Source organism: Pituophis catenifer, unplaced genomic scaffold (genome assembly GCF_029215685.1).
Source record: "Pituophis catenifer annectens isolate HBS135680 unplaced genomic scaffold, rPitCat1.0.hap2 SCAF_2, whole genome shotgun sequence".
In the NCBI taxonomy this organism is placed as follows: domain Eukaryota; kingdom Metazoa; phylum Chordata; class Lepidosauria; order Squamata; family Colubridae; genus Pituophis; species Pituophis catenifer.
This window is the reverse complement of record NW_027256882.1, coordinates 105909232-105936209: the sequence shown is the minus strand read 5'-3', so window position 1 is coordinate 105936209 and position 26978 is coordinate 105909232. Positions and strand designations below refer to the sequence as shown.

The 26978-nt window shown below is 36.7% G+C and overlaps 1 protein-coding gene across 2 annotated transcripts in view; it reads right to left on the bottom strand.

Annotated features, from left to right (window-relative positions):
* Positions 1-4555: 4555 nt before the first annotated feature.
* The window catches only part of NDFIP1 (Nedd4 family interacting protein 1), a 28112-nt gene continuing 5689 nt past the window's right edge, over positions 4556-26978 (bottom strand). Inside the window, exons 2-8 of one of the 2 annotated variants that reach the window (XM_070937337.1) lie at positions 22536-22617; positions 20374-20504; positions 18937-19024; positions 16914-17038; positions 13763-13829; positions 9757-9862; positions 4556-7150 (exon numbers count right to left, since the gene is read on the bottom strand). In XM_070937337.1, coding sequence (XP_070793438.1) covers positions 9759-9862; positions 13763-13829; positions 16914-17038; positions 18937-19024; positions 20374-20504; positions 22536-22617 — 597 coding nt within the window. In that variant the 3' untranslated portion in view covers positions 4556-7150; positions 9757-9758. Of the gene's footprint in view, positions 7151-9756; positions 9863-13762; positions 13830-16913; positions 17039-18936; positions 19025-20373; positions 20505-22535; positions 22624-26978 lie in introns of both variants that reach the window. The other variant, XM_070937335.1, reaches the window with a different exon arrangement.

Sequence of the window (26978 nt, the reverse complement as noted above, 5' to 3'; positions counted from 1 at the left end):
TCACAGTGGACTCTAGAGATTTCATGGCTTGCTAAACCAAGTCACATTCTTGGATAAGAACAGCAAGCTCAAAAATAATGCGCTTACTAAAATCTAAGCTCTGTTGAGGCTTAGCAGATGGTTCAGATATTTCCAACAACATTTTGAGCTTAAAAGGCACTTACTGGAGACAGAATTGCCAACCCAGGATGTCCTTAGCTGGCAGTCTTTTCTCTCAGTTCCACATACCATCTATTACATATTTTTGGTTTTTTTAAAATCTTTTCGTATCAGGAAAGCTTTCTGTCAAGATGTCCCAGTTCATTAATCACAATCCAGGGGTTTACAAGTATCCATTATCTTAGTACCACCACCTTTACAATATTTTTTTTCATCATTTGAACCTAGCAGGAAGGTATTGTGCAGACTGGGCAGCTAATTTTTCAAATTTTATAGCAAGGTCATGGAAATCCATCATAACACATAACCTGGTAAGCAATATCTCCTTGCCTTTTGATCCCTTTAGATTTTTCTAGACTTGTTCCCACCCTTCTGATAATGTCTTATTCCTGTTCCATTTAATGTTGTAAGCTGCCCAGAGTCACCATATGTGGGTTTGACAGTCATATAAATTTATTTAGTAATAATAATAATTGCTCCTCACAGCATCAAGCCAGATAAAATGTCCTTTAAATCAAATAGACTCATAAACCCATCTGCACAACATTGTTGGTGAAGAATGTAAACCTATTGTTTTATCCCAGGCTATTTTTCATCTTAAGTCTACAGCCCTTGTATTCCCAAGGGATCTCCCAACTAAATGCTAACCAGATCTGATTTAGCTTAGCTTCTAAGCCTAGACAAGATTGGCCAGATGCTGCCACTTGCTGCAAACTTGACTGTTATTAGAAACATCCCATCTCTTGTTCAGTGTGCTGGACATTTGTAACATTTACTTTCTGCTTGCGGCATTTCTTTAGGAAAACTCATCCTACATGTTGCAAAATATAGAATCTTGTTAATGCAAACTCTCCTATGAAGAAGGCTAAGGAATATGGTTTCTAAAATTTCATTACTTTCTTTCCTAGTAATAGAAAAACATTCAGAGGAAGAGTATCAAGACCTGGACACCAGTATGGTGTAATGTGGGGACCCAGACTTTGATTCACCCTCAGTCACTGTCAATCAATCACCTTCTTTCAATCCAACCCATAGATTCTTGTGGAGAAAGATACTATGTATAGATATATGCCCCAAATACATATTCTACTTCGAGAGATACTTTTCCTCATCCCAGATTTTCCCCTTTCTGACTTCAGCAGAAGAACCAGAAGCCTGGCCTGAAAAACAACTATGTAAAAATAACATGGTGATGAGATATCCAGGGATGCATGCTTTATCCAGCTTTCACTGGTTTTAGAAGAATTAATCTTTTTTTCCTGGCTAACTAAGGCCGACAACATTCCTAACAACCCATCATTATTCAACTGGCTACTCAGTTATAAAATACTGCTTCCTATTTGCACCAAAGGATGCAGCCAGCCTCTTAGTTCAATGAGGTTGGATAAGCAGCAATACCCAGATGAGATCAAGCCATATAGGAGGTTTGGATCCTTGAGACACAAAAATTTAACCTTCACTTATTAAAATAAATCATAAGTGTAGCCAGACATATAGCTAAGTAAGTGAGTTGCCTTGAAAAGATCCATTGGCAAGACTAGGGGAAAGAGATATTGTAGAAAATAGCCACAGTGTAATCCAAGCTGCTACCTGGTGCTCAGATAAGAATCACAGTTAATGATTCCAAGGTTATTCAACACAAATAGAAGCAACATAAAAAGGTATGTTGACAGCTCAGCAGCCTCAGAACAGGAAGTTATGTACCCAATAGGAGTTAATCTACAGTCAATCAATATCTGTGTGCTAGTCAAAGTCATTGGGTCAAGACAAAATGAACCAGAGGTAAGGCTAGAGCAACAGTAATGTGTAATAAGCTCCCAATTCTGTAGACATCTACACAGAAGGCAGTCATTTTGAGTTCAAAAGGACTTACTCCCAAGTAAATGCATATTGAATTGCAGCCAAAGACTTCAAGCAACTCAGGCTGAATTAATCCCGATTTTTAAAAAATGCCAAAAAAAATTGGCAGCCTACCACCAATGCTTTCCAGTTCAAACTCTAGAAGAAGATGTATTAGGAGTGTGAAAGCAAATTCTCTTTTTTTCTTGTTAAGAAATTAGATGATATTTCAGAACAAAGTACTGATTTTAGATGTAATATGTTCATATCCTGCCATCAGTTCTAAACCTCTAGACACCAGTAGCTTCCTCCCGGTTTGATTACCGAGTAGCTGTTTCCCAACAGCAGCATTTGGTTTAGGTGTTTGGTGTAGCAAAATCAATGCAGGTATCTTTTTACACTTTCCCAAAAGCAACATTTAAGCTAACTAGATCCAGGGAAATGTAAATAAAACTTCTTGAGAAAGCCACACCTGTCTAGTTACACAAAACATCCTTTTCCTCTACCTCACCTGGAAGTTGTTTGCTGCAGAGAATAACCCAACTTGCCCCATTGTCACCCCACTGAAATTCTAAACTTTGCACTATCAATACAAGGTAAACATGTGGCTGATTGGTAGGTGCAAATAAACACAGTTAAGAGATAAGCTGCTGATACTATGTTCCTGTTGCTTCCGGGAGGTCTATTTAAACATGATTAAGCTAACCCACAAAAGTTTCTTTGTGCATCTGCATCAGTGCTTGCTACTTCCCTTCCCCTTTTGCTCTAAATTAGGCCTGTATAATTTTCTTAATATTTGATGCACCACACAAGTTTCATCAGGTTTTGTTGCAGTCAACACTAATGTCTAAATTTCCCAAGATCTGGGGTGATGAACCTATTTCTAATACAGAACTGAGTAGATCATTTATCGGTAGCAGGATCTGACTTCCAGAAACTCTTACCACAACTAGAATAGCACACAAGTTAAGAAAAAATATCACTAGATAGCTTTTCAGGGTTACCAGAGAAAGTATAAACATAGTATCTTAAGGAAGGTAATCTATAACTCTTGCATGACTGGATAATTTTACATTTTTAAAGTGCCAAAGTGCATCTGGGCTGCTGAACTTCAGAATTTAGGCAGGGATCCTCATAATGAATAAGCCACTATAGCTAAGGGAGGATTGGGGACAAGATCCAGAAACAAGGGCTAGATCTTTTGCCAAACTCCCTCCATTTGATTAATAATGGCATGGCAGTGGGCACCCAAAATCTGGCCCCATCATCCCCCCAGATGTCATTCAGGAGTGAGAGAAATTGCCTGAAAGCTCTAGGACAGGGGTGTCAAACTCAAGGCCCATGGGGCCGGATCTGACCCGCAGGGTACTTAGATCTTGCCCGTGAGGCCACCCTGAAAACAATGAAGGACCAGCCTGCAGTGCTTCCGCCAGAGAAAACAGGCTCCCAAGGTCTGTTTTCGGTTGCCACGGCCTCCTGCAACCCTCTGCCAGTGAAAACAGAGTTCAGGAGGGTTACACACGGCCCTCCTGAACTCCGTTTTCACTGGCAGAGGGCTGCAGGAGACCATGGCAGCCAAAAATGGAGTTCAGGAGCCTGTTTTCGCTGGCAAAGTGCTCAGGCCACCACAGGCCCCAACAGGAGTGATGTCGAGTTGACCATGCCCACCCTGGCCATGCCCCTCCCCCTGGGCCCCCAATGTCAAACACAACCCTGATGCAGCCCTCAATGAAATCGAGTTTGACACTCCTGCTCTAGGACAAGTTGAAATATCCAAATCTCTCTATTATTAGGTTATGCTTAAACCCATTCACCTGCCTAACCCCTATGAACCAGGGTTCGTAGTTCCCCTTATTTAGTCTTCCTTTCTTTCTCAATGTAAATTCAGAGGGAATCTTCTCTACTAAAGTTGTGTGAGGCCTGTTCCCAATGGCCCTCGATCCTGGTCAGAGTATCAATTTTTCTCTGGAGTGATATGTTGAGAGGGGAGAATGATAAAGAGATATTGAAGAAATATAGGAGGGGGTCTGAGAGAAAAGGGTGACCTTGTTCATTTGGTTTCCATCTCCTTTCATTATTGGCTTCAGCCCTGCCCTCCCCTCCCACCAGCATATAGGTCCCATCCAATAATCATTAAAAATGTGTGGCTCTTGACAGAAACACTCCACACTCTCATTTTAAATTAAAAAATCAAAGTAATAAAACAACTTTGTTCACCAGTCTCCCACTCCATCCCCCAAATACACTCACATTCAAAATCTCATTACCAGTTCCACAGTTCCCAAACTTTGTTTAGCCATATTTTTCCTGCCCTCCAAAGATTCAAAAAACAAATATAATTAAATGTTATTAAAGCTTGAAAAATTAAAATTTAAATATCAGGTATTTAGCAATCCTCATGCATATTCTTTTCTAAAAGCAGTTCTATGCGCAGGGAAGAGCGACAGCTTAGATTATCATACGGAAAATGAGAATAGTAAACTTCTGCCCTATCCATTTAGAAGTTGCTTTGCTTTCAGTGGTGCTTACAATTGCACTTAGAAAGCCAGTTGGCATCTTTTAAAAATGTGATTTCATTGTTTATTGTAAGACATGTTATAAAAACAACATTTTACTTACATATTTTTCAGTAATGACATATAATTTACAGCAAAATTCTACGTATCTATCTAAAATTAAGGTGTGCTGAAATCATTCCTCATCAAGAAACTGGCTATAGGACTGCAAGCCTAACATATATATCTTTAACCACTGAATAAGGTTTTAAAAATTGTATGATAATTCAGGGGAGATGGCCAATATTAAAAATGATTAGGCTACAGAAATATTACTCCAAAAATTTCCACATCTCTCTGAAGATATGCATTTTCTCCCCAAAATTGAAGGGATGTGATTTGCATCTCTTTGCAAATAAAAACACAGCTGTCCCAAAATACCTTAACAAAAGACTCAAATATCACTGTTACAAAGCATGTTGGTCTTAAACAACCCAGGAAATGAAGAGAGGATTTGACACCACTTTGAAAACAAATGCATCTCTGCTGAAGGTGATGCTATTAATCCCTGGTGATACTTATTTAAAGGAAACAAGGCATTTGGGGAGTTGTTTCTGTAAATTATTGTACATGGTTCTAGGAGCAAATTAAAAACACACATGTAATTTTAAGTCTCATTACAGACCTAGTATTTTTATATGGTCAGCATTTTTCTCTAGTGTGGGAGGGAAGTTTTTCTCACCTATGTAGTTTGTTGCGAAGTGCCAGATATAATAAAATGTATTATAATGTTTATCAAAAGCAGCAGCTTTAAAGTGGTGCAGTAAAATGGGGTAGCATATTTAGCAAGTGGGCTGTGCCAAACCAGATACAATGAACTTTGTTCACCATGTCTCCTGTAGGTTTTGTGTGCTCCAAAAGGAAATACTAAACATGCTTGTTGTGTTACAAGAATTCAGTGAAATTCATTAAAGAGGTGGAGAACCTGAGGCCTTGGGAATTACATAAGGCCTCAAGTGCCCCCCCCCATCCTTTGCTCCTTCTCTGCAAATTATCTCTGACCAAAATTGCTAAAGCCTGGCATCAAAGATTTCTGTTATTCTGAGATGGGAAACTGAAGCTTCAGTGAGAGCCCTAAAAAAGTTTAATTTAAAGAAAACAACACAACCACCCTAAAAAAATCCACAGATAATACTGGTCATACCCACTATACATCTTCATCTTACGACAGGAATCCTTAACTGTTTGAAACTACATACAAGTCACATTCATCAAACATTACCAATGTAATACGTATGTGAATTGCATACATGCACAAGTACAATTCAAACACGAAAAATAGTTACATTCTGCCTGTGGTATCCCTCCCAGCATGAACATTAGGCCTAGACTGGGCTTGCCTGAGTCACATTTTTTAAGCTTTTACAAAAATAATGAAGACTATATTTTTAGGACACATTATGCAAGCAACACTATAGAGCAAATTTTGAGATAAACAGTTACTTGGTCTGTCAATAGCCTTAGATGTGAGAATTGGTTAAGACAGCAGACATTTGAGTGATTGAATAAACTGAGACTTGTCATTAAATAGTGCCATATCTTCTTCCATCCTTGCCATTTGCTATCCAATGGCCCAAATGAGAGCATGCATGTTCTATTTGGGCTGTTTTAGGATTTCTCCCTTAAAGTCTCCATTTGAACACTGGTGTATAGCAAAATGAAAATCCTACTAATGTAAGTGACATTTATTAACATTCTGCTATATTTACAGTTTTAACACAATAGAATTCTGAATTACTGCTTTGCAGAAGTCACAGAAAAGTACAATAAACTATATTTAACTGTAACATAAATTAGAAAAACAAGAAATGTTAATTAGTAAAGAGACAACCTTAAGACCCCTAAAATCATCAAACATAACTGTCTAATTTTACACATGGCAGTATCAAATTATTTGAATTTTACGTTACCAACATATACTGCAAGGATCCCAAGCCAAAATGGATATAGTACAATTGTATAAAGGACTTATCATATATTACCAAAAATTAATACATATCTCTACCATCTTCTTAGCAATACTCTAACAGTTATTCTTTAAAAACATTCAGATTGTGCATGTACGCTTTACTTCCAAGTTGTTATCATTTTATTTAATAACAGATACATATTATGTGCAGAAATACAGTTAAAACAAGTTTCTAGATCCAAGAACATCCCTTCACAATGGCCAGCATTATTACAGTATTTTACACTAAGAGTATACTCTTAAGCTCATTTTAAGGGGAGAAAAAAAAGCAAGACTGACCCCTTCTGGATACAGGGCAATAGCTCATGCTATTTAAAAGACTACAAATACTAAATAAGGCATTATTAGTAACATCACAGACTTAATTGCAAGAGCTGTTTCAAACATTAGCCACTAATGATTTAATGATTACAGGAGTTTGCATTGAACTATTAAAATTTTACATCTAAAAACAAATAGAAAGAAATGCTTCTTTTTTTCCAATAAAACTTTATTTATTTTAAGCAGGTGATTAATTACTTTTTTTTTCTTTTGTGGGTGTCCAGAGTCTTGATTAATTTCCTGCAGATGTCCATATATTAATTGAGGATTCATTTAAAGCAGGAAAATGTTGCCAAAAGACTTCAGTCTGAAAAAAGCAAAATGATAACAAAGAGAAGAATGGTCACAAAACAAGTTAAGTATAGCCAAGGAAACATTTTACAGACACGAATTATAATACGCATAATAATTCATAAGTGTTTGTCTCCTTGACTGTTTTTACATTCTTCATTCTGTTGTTTCATTTTAATAGCTGAATACATCTGTGTTTGACACAATCTGTGTTTGATGTAAAGCTTTTAGAAGATACTAGCCAAACTCATTCTTAAGGTAAAGGTTTCCCTGTCCAGTTGTGTCCAATTCTAGAGGATGGTGCTCATCACCGATTCACAACTGAAGAGCCAGCATTGTCGAAAGACGCTTCCATGCTCATTTGGCAGGCATGACTATATACTGAGGTGCACGGAATGCTGTTACCTTCCCATCAAAGTGATACCTATTTGTCTACTCATATTTGCATGCTTTCAAACTGGTAAGTTAGCAGAAGCTGGGACAGGAACGAGCGCTCACCCCATCATGCAGTGCTTGGGTCTTGAACTGCCAATCTTCTGGTTGACAAGACCAGTGTCTTAACCACTCAGCCACGGTGGCGAGCGGTTACTCTATAACTGCTCAGTGCAGCTATAGCATATTATTGGATTGTATTAAAATGGACAATGGAGGTTCACAAATGGGGGTGGGGGGAGGCTATAGGCTACCTTCTCTGGCTTAGCATAATCAGATCAATGAAGTAAATAACTTTGATATCTTGAGTAGTCTGCAACTCTGTATGAAAACTTGCTTTTTATTTGCATGTATCTATTTATAAAGAATACTGAAAATAAAAAGCACAATAAAATGCAAGTGATGAGAAGAGGCAATCTACAATCTTGTTCATCATTATAAATCCTGTATTCATGTTCAAATCTCAACAGATTAAAGATTGCTAAATTTATTTACTTTAATCTCAAAGAATAAGATTTCTGTAAACATAATTAATAGCTACAATTTAGTTAATTATATTTAACTAACCATAATAATAAAAATTGCATTAGTTCCATGCACAGACTGCAAAACACTGGCTTAGGATAATCATTGTGTTAGGAGCTTCAAGCAAGTAGGTTCTGCACATTGTTTGTAAGCATCCTTTTTGGACTGCTTTTCTGCACATCTAGAAACTGCTTCAAATTTGATTATGAATACTGCTGCTTGTTGGATGATACAGCTATTGCTTTGTAAGTTGCATACATTTGCCCAATTGAACCAGCATCAAGCACCTTTAATAAATAAATATATACATTTTGTTGCCTACTAAATTTTAATTTGGCAGGCTAGAAAATTTCATTTATAGGCAGGCACTCTCTAGCTGATGTAAGAGTTCTAATCCAAGAACTCTGAAAGAGTCACTTTTTGCATATATCAAATTAAATACTGGGTAGATGCAAAATTATGTGGCTGCCATTTTTGCACCCTACATCAATTACATCAAAAATGAAGAAGATGAGCTAAAAATACTCTAAATCTACATTCAGAGAAATAAGAGTTTCTGATGTCAGTGAAAACAGCAATGGCCTGTCAGTCAAACCCATTTTTTACTTTAGTATTGAAAGAAACTTAAAAGTGAGGAAAATTGTAATTCAGTGGGAATTCCTCCTAATCAGGAGGGCTATTTTGTTGTTGTTGTTAGTTCTGAAGTCGTGTCTGACCCATTGCGACCCCAAGGACAATATTCCTCCAGGCCTTCCTGTCCTCTACCATCATCTGGAGTCCATTTAAGCTCTCTGCCTACTGCTTCGATGACTCCATCCAGCCACGTCATTCTCTGTCATCCCCTTCTTTTGCCCTCAATCGTTCCCAGCATTAGGCACTTCTCCAGTGAGTCCTTCCTTCTCATTAGGTGGCCGAAGTATTTGAGTTTCATCTTCAGGACCTGGCCTTCTAAAGAGTAGTCAGGGTTGATCTCCTTTAGGACTGACTGGTTTGATTGCCTTGCAGTCCAAGGGACTCGCAGGAGTCTTCTCCAGCACCATAGTTCAAAGGCCTCAATTTTTTGGCGCTCAGCCTTTCTTATGGTCCAACTTTCACAGCCATACATTGCAACTGGGAAAACCATAGCCTTGACTATATGCATTTTTGTTGGCAGGGTGATGTCTCTGCTTTTTAGTATGCTGTCTAGATTTGCCATAGCTTTCCTCCTCAGGGGCAAGCATCTTTTAATTAAAATCACTAATAAAGGATTAAAGATACCCTAGCCACAGTTTTTTTAAAAAAACACCCTTCTCTAGTTCAAGTGTCTTTATGTGGCTAATGCCAACTGCATTTGTTTATACAACCTGTCTCATGATGGTGTTTTTCTTCCCTGAGTTTTGATATTGCCTTCTAATTCAATAGTGAACATCTATTTGGCAAATGAAGTTGTGCATATAGGTCAAGGAAACACATTTTCCTAAAGCAATTTGAAGATTTCTTTTAGCACTCAATTACAAAAAATGTATTTTGTGTTAATACGAAAAAGAAAACAAATGCAACAAATAATATAAATTGATTTTATAAATAACAGGGAAATGTGAAATTTTCTAGTATTTTTTTAACATGTGTCTATATACACAAACGCACACACCCCAGAAATTAGCAAACTTTATTGAAGTATATTACCTTTAGTAAATAAAGAGAACTCTTGTCCTAGGGAGTGTAGAAAATGTTTCTGGCATCTTCCGAACCTTTGCATAATTGATAAATCCTCTGAGAAACAGAAGAAATCCTATAGAAAAAGTACAGAATATTTTTACACATTATTTCTCTTTGATCCAAAAAGCACTGTTTGTTCAAGAGCCTAGCAATCAGTTTCTAATTTGTTATGGTTTTCCTCAATTTGTTACATTCCTTATTGTGGAACAAGGTCAAATAATCAGCAAATCAAGTACTTTTCTGCTAATTCAATCTTCAACCCAGGATTATTGTCAGGTAAGCAATTCTCAGCGAAAGGGAAGAGATGAAAAGGAAAAGAGGTTGGCAGGATGGGAATCCTTGATTGAAATTCCCTTAGGCAATGGAGATTCTTGGACATTTCTGGAATTGTACAAGTAGTCTTCAATTGACAATCACAATTGAGTCCAAAATTTTTGTTGCTAAGCGAGACATCTGTTAAATGAGTTTTGCTCCATTTTATGACCTTTCTTGCTATAGTTGTTAGGTAAATCACCAAAGTTAGTAAGACTAAGGTAGTTAGAAATTAAGTGAATCTGGCTTTCCCATTGACTTTGCTGGTCAGAAGGTTGCAAAGAGTGATCACATGACCCTGGGACACTGCAACCATCCTAACTATGGGGAACATGACCCATAGTCGGGAATGACCGGGACATATGTGCGAGGGGAACCTTTACCTTTAGTCATGGGGATGCTGCAAAAGTCGTAAGTGTGAAAAGCCGTCATAAGTCAATTTTTCAGTGCCGTTGTAACTTTGAACAGTCACTAAACAAACTGTTGTAAGTCAAGGACTTCCTGTATTTTGTGCTCTGTGGATGAGGATGTGTGTATCAAACAATAGTTGGGGGGGAAATCTGTAGTTGGGAACCCAGTAGGAACAAACACAATAATAAAGAGAGATCTCCAGAGGAAATTGGTTGGTTGGAAGATTGCTATGTTAGGAAATGACCAACCAAATGTTAGCAAGGATAGCTTAATAAAGGTGTTGGAATTTCAAGTTCAGGAAAGAGTACTGTAAAGCTTGGACCCTAAACTAAAATGAAGCCTAACAAGCGAAAGTACTGAACTTTTATAAAGTATGAGCACATGAAAATGGGAACAGGAAAATAAGAAGTGAGACACTTGAACTGTAAAAACTGTCTAAAAATGATGTATATAGTTTGTTAAGCTAAGGCTACATATGCATTATAAATACTATATATAACTGAATGACTGTCATTCAAAGAATATAAAACTGGAGCCCCTCTTAGTAAGATTTCCACAACAGGAGCTAGAGACTGGAGAAAGCTGAAGTGGCAAACTCTCAACTGGACCAGAAGGAATTATTGGGTGGTTTGGGTGGAAATTTATAAAACTTCCAGCACTTAAGCGTGAGCTGTTTAAGCAACAATAACTTAAATTCAAGAAGGCTACAGTTATTTCTAAAAAATAAAAGATATGTATCCAAGGGAAAATTTTGGTTTATTAACCATGAGCTTGTTATTTTATTCAACAATGAGAAAAGCAAACTTCAGTTGAAGTTGAACAGTAAACATTGTTCTTAATTTTTGCTTCTAAACATTATACCGAACCAGTCAATATTCACCCCACGTTCAAAGTCACATTACTAAAATATACAGAATAGTTCCAAATCGGGGGGGAGAGGGGGAGAGGAGAGACGACAACCCATTTAATATCCAAACAATCTATATTTCATTACAATTACAGACTCTGTACTTAACCATAGGTTTATTCATTCTCTTGTCTTAGGCAGCACAGTTGGCCAGTTTAAGAGCTACAGTTTAAGACTTGAAATGCACAGAGACAGAGCAACAAGATGGGGAAGCTCTGTTTAAGGGTGAAATTTTATCCATTAATTCTTAGGATCATGTAGGTCTAAAATCTGCATTCATTGAACATTTCCTCTAATAATTATATTCCTTATTGTCTTGATTATATTTGTGATTGCTAAACCTTTAAAGACATGTCATTTCTTTTCTTAAACCGACCTGAAACAAACTTCAGATTAAATGAACATTTAATCAACTTATTAATCAATTTATTTTAGAGAGAGAGAGAGAGCCAGGCTAGTTGTTGTAGCAAAAACAACAAACAATATTTGGAAGGTTTCAATGCACTGTGAAATCAATTATTTACTGTTTTGTTTATCCCAGCATGCAATATTGTGTCTATGTACTCATTTGACATTTTATTATTAATGAAAATGCTTGGCAAGATGTCCAACACTAAAGAGTTGGTTTCCCAACAAAGTCTACGATTACAAATAATATTACAAATACTATAAAAATTAAGACTGTTAAAAAAATAATGTACCTATAGGTAGTCCTCAGCTTACGACCATAATTGAGCCCAAAATTTGTTGTTAAGTGAGACATTCGTTAAGTGAGTTTTGCCCCATTTTACGACCTTTCCTGCCACAGTTGTTAAGTGAATCACTGCAGTTGATTAGTTACTAACCTGGCTGTTAAGTGAATCTGGTTTCCCCCTTGATGTTACTTGTCAGAAGGTCACAAAAGATGTTTACGTGACCTTGGGAAACAGCAACAGTCTTAAATATGAGTCAGTTGTCAAGCATCTGAATTTTGATCACATGACCATGGGGATGCTGCAAAGGTCGTAACTGTGAAAAATGGTCATGTGTCACTTTTTTCAGTGCCATTGTAACTTTGAACGGTCACTAAATGAACTGTTGTAAGTCGAGGTCTACCTGTATACAGAAATCATTCATATTCAAAGGCTGAAATGGAGCCAAGAGAGAATGTTCCATATTTAGCCCCCTTGGCCTTTAAAAACTATTTTAAAGTACCGGTAAATTCAAATTACAGGTAGTTCTCAACTTATGACTAGTTGCTTAGCAACTGTTTGAAATTACAACCTATTTAAAAAGGGGATTTATGACCGGGACCTTAAGTTCTGATAGTTAGGGCCCCTTGCAATCATATGATTATATTTCGCCGCTCGACAACAGGGCTGATTTATGGCCGTTTGCAGCATCCGGCAGTGACATTATTGTGTTTTATGACGATTTTGCTGAAAACTGGCACTTCTGGTTTTCAGCAAAAACACAGCATAGCAACCAATGTATTCACTTAACACCCAAAGCATTCACTTAACCACCACAAAAAAAGTTGTAAAAATGTAACATTAATACATTGTAATGGTCATAAAACTGTTATATTTTTTTACAAATGTAAAAATACATCAATCACTCATCAGCAACAATCACTTAATGAAATTGATTAAAATATGGATTAATATAATCAAAACTGCCTTCTCTAGCAAAATTTACAACTTGTGTAACAGGTGCAATAGATCATAGATGCTTCTAAACATGGGTTTGATTATACTGGCTTCCATAATTATTCCATTATTTATTTTACCAGAATCTGGGGAGTTTTTTCTTTTAAATTACAAGATGCCTTTGTTAAAGAAAGCATTCTTGCTTTTTATCATTTTCTTGGTACTATTTAACTACACCATTATCCTTTGAAAATTGTTAATGTCTCTCCTAATTTGTGGTGTGTATTTATTGAAGCCTGTGTTCTAATGATTCCAAATAATCTTGAAATGTTCTGAAGAAATTTAACCAATCTGAGTCTTCCCTTTACATGTTATCTCTGACGTATGCTCTATCTGGTTAAGCTACAGGATTTGCTTTTGGCCAATGCAAGAGTCAGACAAGATCTTTTAATATGCAACTAATAACATCTCCACTAGGTGGCAGGATTCCTTTATATGAAATCCCTAAAAAGGGCCGTACATTATTAAACCTTTCTCAAGTAATGAATTAAATTAAAGTTAAAAATTAAGATAAGTCAAAAAGCTAACAGAAAAGTTATTTTATGAAAAGTTTTTTTTTTAATTTACAAATTAAATTTTGATTTATAGCCATAGGTAAAATAATTAAAATCAAGAACATGGTAACACTAAAATAAATTCACTGAAACCCACTTACCTAATACAAGGAACACCCACCACAGCCAGTATTGTCCATCAAAATAGCCAGGGAAATAGGTAGAGAACTAAAAATTAAAAACAAAAAATGAGGAATGTATTAAGCTGGTAAGCATTTGTGGGATTTTTCACACTAATTAGTTGCTAGCTAAGTAGAACAATGGCTAAATCCTCCAAAGCAGAAATGGATTAGTATTAAAATAACTGCAGCTCATTTACAATTATTTATTGAGCTAGTATTAATAGTTCTGGGAAGAAATCCTTTAGGACACAACAACTGTAAAGTACTTTTACTTATACTCAGGGGTGAAATGCTCCCAGTTTGGACCGGATCGCATGATCCAGTAACGATGGAGGCAGGTGGTTCAGAGAACCGGTAGCAAAAATCCCTGCTCCCCCCATGCCCAGCTGAGCCACACAATCATCAAAGGGTTTTTACTTTTAAAAGCATTTTTTCTACAACTACGGCCAAAAAAATGCTTTTAAAAGTTTTTTAAAAAAGCCTCTGATGATCGCGTGGCTCGTCAAAGGCATTTAAAAGAAAAAAAACCCTTGTTTTCTTTTAAATGCTCTGACGATCCCAGCTGAGTTTTAAAAAAGCCCCTGCCGATCAGGGAACTCAGCTGGGATCGTCAGAGCCTTTTGAAAACATTTTTTTACAACCTTTAGCCGAAGAGGTTGTAGAAAAAATGGTTTTAAAAGTTAAAAAAAAAAAATTGGCCACACCCACCCAGTCACATTACCCCCACACATACCAAGCCACGCCCACAGAACCGGCAGTAAGAAATTTTAGATTTCACCCCTGCTTATACTTTCTTAGCAGAAGTGAATATAAGACGGCAACTGCTTGATTCTATAAGAACACAAAAATAATTTACTCTTTGTTGAAGAAACAGAGCAAACAATGTACTTTACTGCTGAAGTTAACAATGAGGAAAATCTGCTCTTGGAAAAGATTAGGCATTCTGCATATTCTTCCTCAAATACAAACGATTCCTTTTGTTATCAAAGTTTTGATGCACAAACATGTTTGTCTTTTGCACTGATCTGTGTCATGTATAGTTCTTGGACTCTGTATACGTTGAAGTGATTCAGAAGTACTTTGGATATTGATTTGTTTATGTGTTCATTCACATTCATTTCTATAGCATTCATTTCTATAGCCATCCAACTCAACCAAGTGATTCTGAGTGGCTTATAATTCTAAAATTAATGTTAAAACAATTAAAACCAATGAAACAATAAAAATAGCCAAAAAATAAATACATACTGCAACCAAGATAGTTAACCAACTAACAGTAAAGCTAAGGAACAGGGCCCTTAACACCTGAGCCGCAGGCCTGGGTACACAGCCAGCCTGGGTACACTAAAGCTTTGTGAAAAGACAACAGGGGCCATTCTAATCTCCAAGAGGAGAATATTCCATAAGGCAGGGACTATGGCAGAAAAAGCCTATCCTCTAGTTCCTGCCAGTTGACACTCTTTGGTTGAAGGGATCGACAGCATGTCCAATCTGTTGGATCGGATCGGAAAGGTAAAAACACATGGTTCCTATTCTAAGAAGCTGACTCATAAAAGTTAATGAAACTCTTGTAGCAACTGCATTATTTTCCGGTTTCGCATGGAAACTGGACAACCATTTGTCTGAAATGGTATAGAGTTTCCTGCCTGAGCAAAGGGTTGGACTAGAAGACCTCCAAGGTCCCTTCCAACTCTGTTATTCTATTCTATTCTATTCTATTCTATTCTATTCTATTCTATTCTATTCTATTCTATTCTATTCTATTCTATTCTATTCTATTCTATTCTAAAAAAAAGTATATTTCATAGTTCTTAGTTATGTTCTCTGAAATTAAGCTTAGATTTTTAATGATCTTTGTCTTTTCTCAAAAATGGAAAACTGAATTATGTTTAAAGACAATTTTGTAAAATATTGTTAATAGAGAGATGGAATCAAAGTTAAGAACTATTTTGACTTTAGCTGTTCTTAAGGAAAATTTCTCTATATAACCTGTATTTTATATTATTCAATCCAGTTTTTCAAACTTATTTCATTATTTTTATGTGCTGCTTTGGGAAGCCTACCAGCAGAAGAGAACCATGTAAGTACTGTATTTTTCGCACTGTAAGATGCACTTTCCCCTCCCCAAGAAAGTGGGTGGAAATGTCTGTGCATCTTACAGAGCGAATATTGCAGTGGAGGGAGGGGGGTTGGTACAGTCGCAGCATTCACCGCCACTGCCTGTCACTGCCACTTGTCGCTGCCTGTCACTGCTGTTGCCATTCGCCACCGCTGAGGAACACTGGAGTCTTCGCTGCCGATTGGATTGGCCAATAGGCGGTGGTGATAGGTGGCAAAAGGCAGTGGCGGCAATCCATGCTGCCTAGAACACCTGATCGCTGGTATTCTGGGAGGCCAATCTAACCGCCAATCAGCTGCTTGGCAGCAAAGGTTCCAGAGTTCCCCGGCTGTTTGCTGAAGCTGACTAGGCTGTTTGCTGCAAGGACGCTAGCCAGATAAATACCAGATGGATGCTGGGAAGCAGAGGCAGATTTTTTTTTCTCGTTTTCCTCTCCAAAAGCTAGGTGTATCTTATGTTCTGTAATGTCTTATAGTTCAAAAAATATGGTATATGTGCGAAATCCACATATATAGTTATATAAATTAATGGCAAATCCTATGTTTTCTACACAGGTAATTTTAGATTCAATTCCTAGCATTCGAAAGAGAGAAAGAATGTTTGAGGTCCGGATAATTATGTCAGTGGCATTTCCCTGATGTACTGCCTCCTGTTAATTGCAGAGTGCCTATCCAAGAGCAAATGGGTTTTATATATACAAGTTTTCTAACATGTATCCAAATGCTGCACAATAAAATAGAAAAAATCATTCAGTTAAAACAGTAAAACGTTTGAAAGAAGACTAAACAAATTAGCATGCAAATGTATATTGCGGTCTCCACATTACTGAACACAGGGCTCAAATAGAATCTATTATATTGTATTTCCTAAATACAATGAATATAATACATAATAGTTTGTCTAAATTAGTTTTCTAAAACTTTCACAAGGAAGGAATAATGGAATACTGTACTAAACTCTGTATCAAACACACAGACTTGTGATAACTTCTTTTTCCATTCTGTAACTTACCCTGACAATCAGAATCCACTTAATGAGAGAAAGACCAAATCCAGAAATAGCCCCATATCTTCCTGCTGCTGAGGTAGTCAAGCAGAAAGAGAGGAAGAATCCAATCCAGTTGAAAAGGAATGCCACTAAAAAAGCAAAACAAAGAAAATGCCTTAATGCCAGATAATGCATTTCATTTTGTTCTAATTATTGATGATGGTCATACTGTAATTAAAAAAAGATTGCTACTACCAGGACACCCTGAAGAACTTGGGAAGATAATTAAAAAAGACTAATGTGAAAAGTTACAGAAAGAAAACTCTCCTGTCAAAGGCAATCTATAGATGGCTAGTAGTCAGAATGCCTCTCAGCATCACTTTGAAGAGTTAGGAAGAGAAAAGGGTAACTGCCTTCATGCCTGATTCTGAGCTTCCCAGAAAAATCTCATCAACCACCATGGAAGCAAGGTGCTAAAGTAGAAGGAGCTTGTGTGTAACTCAATGGAGTTCTTCTTATGACCATTTGTGGAAGTATTTAGGTTCCCCTTCAATTTTTGTAAAATTTCCACTTCAAGGCCCCTAAAATAGAGAGGTAGCATAAACTGTATCACACTCCTAAATTAGCACTGCTGTCTGTAGCATCCTTATGCTTGTAAGTTATCATTATATCTTGTACTATTTTTGAGATTTATATTAAAGGAAATTAATGGACTCAAGGCTTTTCTTGGGTCAAAAATGATCAGCTCTGGGACTTCAAGGGGGAAAAAAAGAGCAAACTGAAGACAACTCAGCTAAAAGTAGAACTAAAAACTATGGTCGAGAGAAGAGCTGTCGAGTAGACAGAATGCTTGTAATTCCTTTCCGGACAGAGAGAGGACTTGAGATTGGCGCCAAATGCTTCTCCTTGCAAGGAGATTGCAAGGCAGCAGTTTCCAGCAAGAATACAGTTCTGGGAAACAAAAGAATAGCCATCTTGCTCAAACTAGTTGATGCCTTTAACAAAACTAAGTTCACATACTTCCTTTTCTAACCATTTTTAGAAATTGCTTAGCTTTGATTTTGAAAATTTACAAACAGACTAAGGATCCAGATGGATTTGAAATGGGATTTTAGAAGAATCCTTTCTGTAGAAAAATACTTTTCTTTTGAATGCTCTTTTTTTTTTTTAAATGATAGGGTTGAGATCTTCAAGGTTGGACACTGGAGGGAACCAGAAAGAACTAAAGACTACAATTTAAGGAGAAAAACATTTCACTTAACAGCACAGATTGAAACAAAATGTTTTAACACTGAAACTACGGAAGGATGTTTTTGAACAATGGGCCCAGACATTAACTTTAAGAGTGTCTGTTTCTATTAATAGATTGGGTTGTAAAAGATGTTATAAAAGAGGAACAAGTTTTACTTGACAAGATTGAGACTGATCTGAAAATGATTTCAAAAGTGTCAGTCTACGAAAAAGCTACACTGGATATTCAGAAGAAACCCATGCATGACTTAATAATTAAAAAGGATATATAAATAATTAACCAAGAGAATGACATGGATTATTTTCCTATACTGGATTTACAAAAGAGGCTTATTAAAGCTCTAAAGAATTTTGTGAGAAGGGACAAAGAAAAGATGAAAAGAAATCAAGTTCTAGGTCATTATTTCAAGGGACCAAAGATCAAGATTGTTAAAAGTAAAAGGAAGTTGGTTTATTTGATCAAAACTAAAATAGATATGTTGTTCTCTCTGTTAACCCTTAATGGGCTTTTGGTGATTAGGACTGAAACAATGAGGCTTCAAGTATTTGTTTACAGTAATGTGAAACATGGGGGGGAAAGGTCATTTGTTGCATTTTAAGAGAAGCTACTAAAATTGTTTATACTTGTGATGAAAGTGGAAGTCATTACTATTAAAAAAATTATCAGCTCCATATGTGCAGTCTCTGTAACAGCACAGAAGAAAATATTTCTATTATCTAGATGGCCTTATAAAAAATGAAAATCAAACATTATTTCAATTTCAATTGATAAGAGTACTTTGTTAAAAGTACTCACTGAAGAAAGTCAGCATGAAAATGCCATCATTTCCTATCCTCAGTTGATCGGAATCATCAAAGTCATCCCGTGTCACAAACTCTTCCTCCTGTGACATAAATGAACAAAATGATTAGCAAACATCTGGTTCATAACAGCAACATGTCACCTTTCCTTACGGAGAATGAACTAGAAAACCTGTGAAAATCAGAGATTTTCCTTACCAGATTATTCAATGCCTTCAACAATGGCAGAACTTTTAATGTTCTTAAAAAATCAGGGAGATATTCAGAGATGTATCTGCCTTGAAAGTAGCCCATGGCGAACTATATAGCAGTCAAACATCAGGACAGGGAATGTTTTATGACATTTTTTATTATAATATAAACTGTTTGTATTATAATTTTTAATGCCATGTTTTATAAAATTCGCCAAATTTCAATTCCATGGGAGTCAGAGGTTGGGTCACACTCTGTAAATTATTCCATTGAGGAACCTTGTTGAAAAATCGTTGCTCTATGATGCACCATTTTGCCCAGTTAAAGGTTACAGACACAAGAGTCTGTAGTATACAGATAGGTGTTTAACAAAGCACGTCTACCTTCTCCTACTTCAGTGTAAATCACTAAGAAATGAGAAATATTTCATATACACAAGTGAAATATCATAATTAAAGAGAAATTTAAAAAGAAAGACCGAAGTGAACTGTATCTAATGTAGAAATAGGACAATACAAAAGTAAACAAAATAGCAACCTTATAACTATACCTTGGGGATTTGAAGTGAGGAAAAGAGATCAAGAATATAAAACCATTTGAAAGTGTTACCTACATTTCTAAAACTGCACAAATTGATATATTATTCCTGTTATTTATTTATCTAATTACATCAGCAAACTTAGTTTATACTCCAGTGTTGGTGAACCTTTTTCGCCACCAAGTGTCGAAATGGGAGCACGTGTGCATGCGTGCCAGAAACTGGAAGAGCAGCCACCTAGTGCACATGCATGCGCCAGGAACATGATCTTCTGGTTTCTAGCATGTGCATGTGCATGTGCACTGGCCAGCTGGTCTTCGTGCGCACATGCGCACCAGAAACTGGAAGACCAAGTGACCAGGATGCATGTGAATGCCAGAAACTGGAAGATCATCTTCCCGGGGCGCGCATGCACACCAGGCAGCTGCTCTTCCAGTTTCCGGCGCTCCTGCACGTGTGAAGACCAGCTGGCCGGCATGCCGGAACCTGGAATAGCAAGGGGTGACAGCTCACATGCCCAGAGAGATGGCTCGGTATGCCACTTCCGCCATAGGTTCTCCATCACGGTTATAATTACTTCTTAGGGAGTTGTATTGGTCTAACTATGATTGTGGAAAATCACCTATTAAATAGCACTTGCATCAACAAATTTAGTTTTTCATTATGTTTTGATATGTTTGCAGAGAGTCAAAGCACACTTACCCTTCCAGGAACTAAGGGAATAGTAGCTTCTGCCTTAGTTCTCTCTGCTTCATCATAAGTAGGCAGAGTTGTAGCTACATTATATGAAGGAGGTTTAGGGAACCCAGCTTCATCTTTGTAGTCAAAATACGCTGGCAGGCAGGAGAGATAAGATGGTTAATTTATGATTAATATTTCTAAACTGAATTATGTTATGAATTGAAAAGTCAACACTTTCTGTCTTCAGAAAGTGGCAAATTACAAAACTCATTAATCTCAAAATCCATTATATTCTTGGAGTGATGTACTTTTGAATAAATATATTCCCCCAATATAATGCCCTCCAAATGAGTTATGATGTCAACAAATCTGGAAGCACCACTTTCGGAAAGATTAGGGATAACAGTGCAATATAAATAACTGCGGAGAACAATCCCTTCTCAAATCAGATTGGCCCAAAATCCCGAAAGGGGTAAATTTGTAAATAAGGACAAGAACAGTGATTTGGGACAAAACAAATAACACAATAAAGCTTCTCCATTGGCAATCTGTCATAATAATAGACATTTCTACACACAGATCAAATTAACCATGAGTCATAAAAGCCACTGTTTGTAAATAAAACATCAGACTAAGACTACGGAGACCAAGACATCACTAAAGCAAAAGGCTCATTAATTTTATCAACTACCTAAGGATCTTTTGCAGACAGGTGGCACATAAATATTTTAACTTTTATGCATGTTTTAACACATGCATAAATGAGTGATACTAGTCACCTATTCTCGGACTACAGTATCTTAGTTCACAGGATTAAGGAAACAGGAGGAACTACATGTGCCATCTGAGCTCCTCAGAAGCAGGAAAGAATGAGAAAAATTATTAAGTAAATATTAATTAAATAAGCATATTCACTGTTGATTATAATGCTCCTTGTTCTCAGGACAAAAAGTATTTTAATCAGGCCAACTCTTTTTTTTTAATCTATCAGCTGCCTGATAAAATATGGAATTTTGTCTTCTACTATCTAGCTTTTCAATCTTTAAATTGCTCTTTCCTTTATCTTCTTTTGGCACATTATAATAAGAGTAAAATATGAATAAATGGCACATTTATTTTATAATCTATATAAAATAAAGCATGTTATATGACAGGAAAGCAAACAGATTCAGCCTGAAATAAGCTTCTCCTTTCAGTTTACTTCCAAGTAATAGAATAAAAACTTCTTTGCAAAATATAAAGTCATCAAATACAAGAAGAACCACATAAAGTTATTTAGAAACATATTGTGGTATTTAATTTATCCTATTACTACAATGCTACATTCAAGTATATTTCTAGCTAACTTTATATATGATGATTTGGAACTTCATATAGATAGCCCTTGACTTTTTGTTCAGCAACCATTTGCAACCATGACGGTGCTGAATGAAGGGATTTATGATCTGTACTCAAAATTATAGCCACTGCAGTACCCTTGTGATCACATGATCTGAATTTGGATGCCTGGCAATCCACCCACCCTTATGACTAACTGCAGGGATTCTGCAACTGCCCCCACCTGCCGCAAGTAGCAACTCAATCATTCAATATATAGCATGTGGCAGTTCAGTTAATTTCTACAAATATAGAGTTGTGATCTCTTGATGTTATGAAACTATTATCTAAGCAGAACTAGAAGGAGAAAGAATTCTCTTCCACATACTCTTCCTTCTTAACACACAGTTGGGAGGTATGGCTTCACCAGAGGTGGGCGTCACATACTGTAACAACTGGTTCGCCCAGAACCGAAAATGTGAGTGGGTGTCTTCCGCGCATGCGTGCAGCATCGAAAAAATGGTGATTATATAGGACAGGATAGCGCCAGGGTAGGTGGGCAGGCCCAGCCGCTGGTCAGAACTACCGGTTCGCCCAAACCAGTCCGAACTGGCAGCAGCCCACCTCTGGGCTTCACAGCCAACAATGCAACATACTATAGAATTACTTACAGAAAAGTATGTGTCATAATTTTCATAATTAGCATTATTTGCCTGTTTCTTCTGCAATGTAAAATAAGGACTATTTAATAAGGATAGATTCATCAGTCACTTATTTTTCTGTAAATTTAGATTGTTCACACAACATTTTGCTGCTCCTCCAATCATCAAAAAAGTTATTCTGATACCAGACTTTCAAGTTTTTACCTGAATTCTCTCCAGAAATGCTGCTGTAAGGTGGTGGAAAATCATTTGCAACTGGCAGATTTTCAACAGGTTCCTCCTCGTTCTGCAACTGAGAAGATTTTTTTTCTTTAATTTTACCTGATTATGATGCATAAAGGATAAGATTTTGATGATACACAAAATAGAAATCATTTATAACAATTACACATATTTTACAGGGGAATAAATGTTTCATAATTTAAAAAATAACAATAAATGTTTTAAAAATATATCATCTTTCAATCATCCCTTTGAGATATAATCACTTTTTTAAATCGAATTATTAATTCTGAATAACATTTTTCCCTAACACAATTTTACTTTTATTTTTATTAAACATTTTAGTTCACAACTAAATAGTATCGAGATAGCAAAGTAAACCCGCTTTTCTTGTATGCATTGCTGAAAAGTTCTTAAAATCTATATACAGTTGGGTGTTTGGGAAAGATACTGAACAAGTATATGAATAAGGCAACACATGTAAAATTAGGATTTACTGGGGCTAACATATAATTAGTGAACATGGGACTCGTAAGATAAATTTATATTTCTTTCCATGTACTTTCAAATTATTAATGCAAGTATTCTAAATCTTAACAGATCTTTCTATCTGTGTCTCACACACCCCTTCAAACAATCAGTGAATCAATAAATCATCCACAATTGTTTGTTATTAGGAACAACACTGCAACATCTAAATTTACACAAAAGCATTACTTTCTAATCAGCATAGAAAAAATGGAATATGGAATATATATTTCTATTATTAAACTGTAACTATGTAGCTTAACTCAGTGAAGCAAAAACTGCTCAGTCACCAGATGGCAATACATATGAGCTTACTGACTGCTGATACCACTCCTCAAACTCATCCTGTTACTATGGTAACACATGGGAAATCTTCAAGATTTCTAGCAGCAATGTGAAAGATAGAGGACTATGGTAGCATTGCATTACACACACACACGCACATACCTCTCTCAATTTATATAAACATTTCTCTTTATGTTTAGATATGCTTAAGACAAAGTTGTATATGAACACTTTATGTAGCATATATTTGTTAAACAATACAGTAATTCTCTCCAGTTTATGGGTACCACCTTCTGTCATCCTTATGGAAGAACACTGCACTGAGGTTAGCCCTTTAAGGCAGGTCAATTTGAGGAACAGGCAATATAAGTACCACTGGAACTCTACATTATTGATAATAGGCCATAATAACAGAATCTTAAAAATTTGAGTTTTTTCCTCTGTGCTTTTTTATACCACATATAAGCAAGGCAGGGTTATGTTGAGTTACTTTCTTAACCCTTCTTCTTTCCCAGTCTGAGTTGTTTGCTTGAAGGTCATTTACATATCTCTGTACAATTATTCCCCCATCAGTCTTCCCTCCTGAGTTCAAAGAAGATTCTGGTAGGTTGTTAAGACTCATTCTCCCAACCTTACTTGGCAGCTCCCCAAGATCAACAAGTAAGTCTTGTCACTCAGAATCAGACAATCAGACAAGACCCCCTCCCCTTCCTTTTTTGGTACAGATAAATTTGGAGAGTTTATCGTAACTGCATCAGAAAGTAAGGGATCATTTTCATCCTAGTAATAATTGTGTATTGGTAGTGGCAGCATTTTTAAAAATACAGTTTATGTGGAAATTTCAGATGGAACTGGATGCCCAATGACTAAGATACTCCTAAAGTCCTCTCCTATATCTAGAATCTAGAATATATTCCATTTCACTCTCTCTACTTCCCCGCCCCCAAATAAGGATTTTGAATGCAAGGCACAGAGGCTCCTTACAAATGAACAATGACTAACGGAAGACCAGATAAATCTTCAGTGAAGCAGACAATTTCAAATGAAAGGCCAATAGGTTAATTTTCTGGGTAACTGGGAAAAGACTAATAAACCTTTTTTAAAAAATCCAGATTTTTAGATGGTAGTGCAGAATGTAAAAACCTCGTAGGAAGCCAAACCAAATCACCCACCAGAATCTTGACATCCACTTGCTTGTATGTAACTGCATCACATCTGTATGCAGTCTTGGCCAAATCTGTTCCTTTAAAAGGAGTTGAGCAGTCTGCCTCTCCTATAGAATGTCCAAGGCATGAACATCAATAGATGCTGCAATTCTGGATGCGGAGTTGATAGCAATAAATTGATTAAAATAAATTAAAATATTGGAGGTATATACTGAGCTGTTACAGGCAAATTCAGTTCAGTTGTCCTGTTGATATCAGACATAGCACCTCAGGTATTGATTCACCTTTTAAAATTTCCATTTATGAAAGATAATTAGATGACAAATGAGTTCAATTGTATAACAGGTAGAAGAGAGCATTTCAAAAGTGGATGTAGCAAAGGTGTTGCACATTGCAGACACAGGATCAGCTTGGGGTGCTTGCTGGTCAATCTTTTCCACAAGTATAGGTTTCTCTAATAATTGTGTGGACAATTTAAGCTCTTGCACTGTGATCTCATCAGAATCTAAAATAGTGCAGAATTTATTTCTAAGCCTGAAAGTGTAGAAAGAATAGCATGGATAATAAAATGTATTTACCTATCATAGATACTTGTCAGTTATCTGAGCTATCCCTAATAGTTGCCAAGATCTTGAGAGAGGAGCCTGTGAAATTTCTCAAAGAAGATGCTCTGGAGTAATTTGAGTATTTGCTTGCTATACCACCTGAAGTTTCACAGACGCAGCTTTAGTAACTGATTCAGTGGGACAAGTCTTGACTAGGTATTCGGGCTCCATAGCAGAAATACAACCAAAATCTTTCCTCTAATCCTTGTCTACTGCAGACATGGTTCTTTTTATTCCTCCTATTTTCATGGATTCTCTGGAATTGGTGCCCAGGAGGGAGATTAGTGGTGCAGAAAAAATAAAACCTCTCCACTTATTCTTTCCTCTGTGCTCAACTCCTCCAATCATCCAGCAATGATCACACAATGCTGGAACAGTTCTTCCAAGTTACCCAGCTTGCCTTATCTTATTAACATCTCTCAGTTTATCTGCAAATCCTTCTATTCCGTATTTCTGGCCTATAACTGAAAATCCAATAGGAAGTTGCAAGCCCTGCAATACCTTTGCTTTAGTTTATAAATCTCCTGATCTGCTGTTGCCCTCTTTGCTGAATTAACAAAAGGCAGTTCTAAAACTTTGCAGGAAGTTCTGATAATTATGCAGCAATGACCATTGCCTTCAGTGAGAGGCACAGCCCATTAGGCAGTCTCTTTTTTCAGCAGACTCAGAACAAAGATATCGCTGGAGCAATCTATGGGAATCAAACAATGATGAGCTTCCCAGTTGAACTGCCACGGACTAGTTTTTTGGGGTCATCAGTTTTTCTGGCAACTGTGGCTGGCACCTTCAAAGGAAAAGTGATCTGTTTTTAGCAGACTTTAATTTCTATTTCTTTGTTAGGATCACTATCACATTGCATGATTACATTACTTTAAGCTTCCGTCAGTTGTTCTGCAATTCTCTGTAGAATTTAATGATACAATCCATAATCCAGTGTTCCTTCAGTGACGGTAAGCTATCCAGATCTTTGCAGTCTCAAACATGGTATCTTTCCAGGGTCAAGATTAAGTTCTTTTGCTGAGATTTTCTCCAAACATGTTTCTTATTAAATAGTTCCATTTTTATTTTTTTCTGTCCACAAAGTTCTGTTCTAATAGACTATTGAATCATCTAGTGGTGTCTGGAAAACTTGAGTGAAGCAGCAATGCGCTTTCTGGAAAACAGTGGTTTCTTCCTTGGAAACCACTCGTTTCTTCATGGTGGACTCATGAACATTGATATCAAGCAATTAGACAGGCATGAGACAAAGGAGCATGCAAAAAACCTGCCTTTATTCCTATTTGCTCATTATCTTTTAAGGGGCCTGTCCTTCCTTTACTTGGGTTAGTAGCTCTGCAAAACACATGCATACATCTGGCTGGAAAATAAATTTTGAAGGAAAATAAATAGTAGTAGCAATGAGGAAAAGTTGAAGAGGGAAGACAATAGAAACAAAGAGATGAGGAACAAAAAAAATTGAAAAAGGAATAATAACAACAACAACAGCAGCAGCAGCAGCAGCCCAGAAAGAGCCTAAGGCACCAAAGCTAAGTCCAGAGGTAACAGCAGTTCCAGAAAGGAACCTGTGGAACCAGCAGAATTGGCAGAGGAATAACAGCTCAACAAGAATAGCTGATAAATGGCTGAAGACGAGTGGGAGCAGAATGTCAGGCAGATCAGTAAGTACTGTAAGAACTTGGAAAAAAAATAGAGTTAAGGCTTTAAAAAGAAGCTGTGTGTGTGTATGTGTGTGTGTGTGTGTGTGTGTGTGTGTGTGTGTGTGTGAATCTGGGCTTCTGGGTGGTACTTTTACAGTCCTCCAAATCAGATCTATCAGATGAAAATCATCTGCAGCTTCTCAG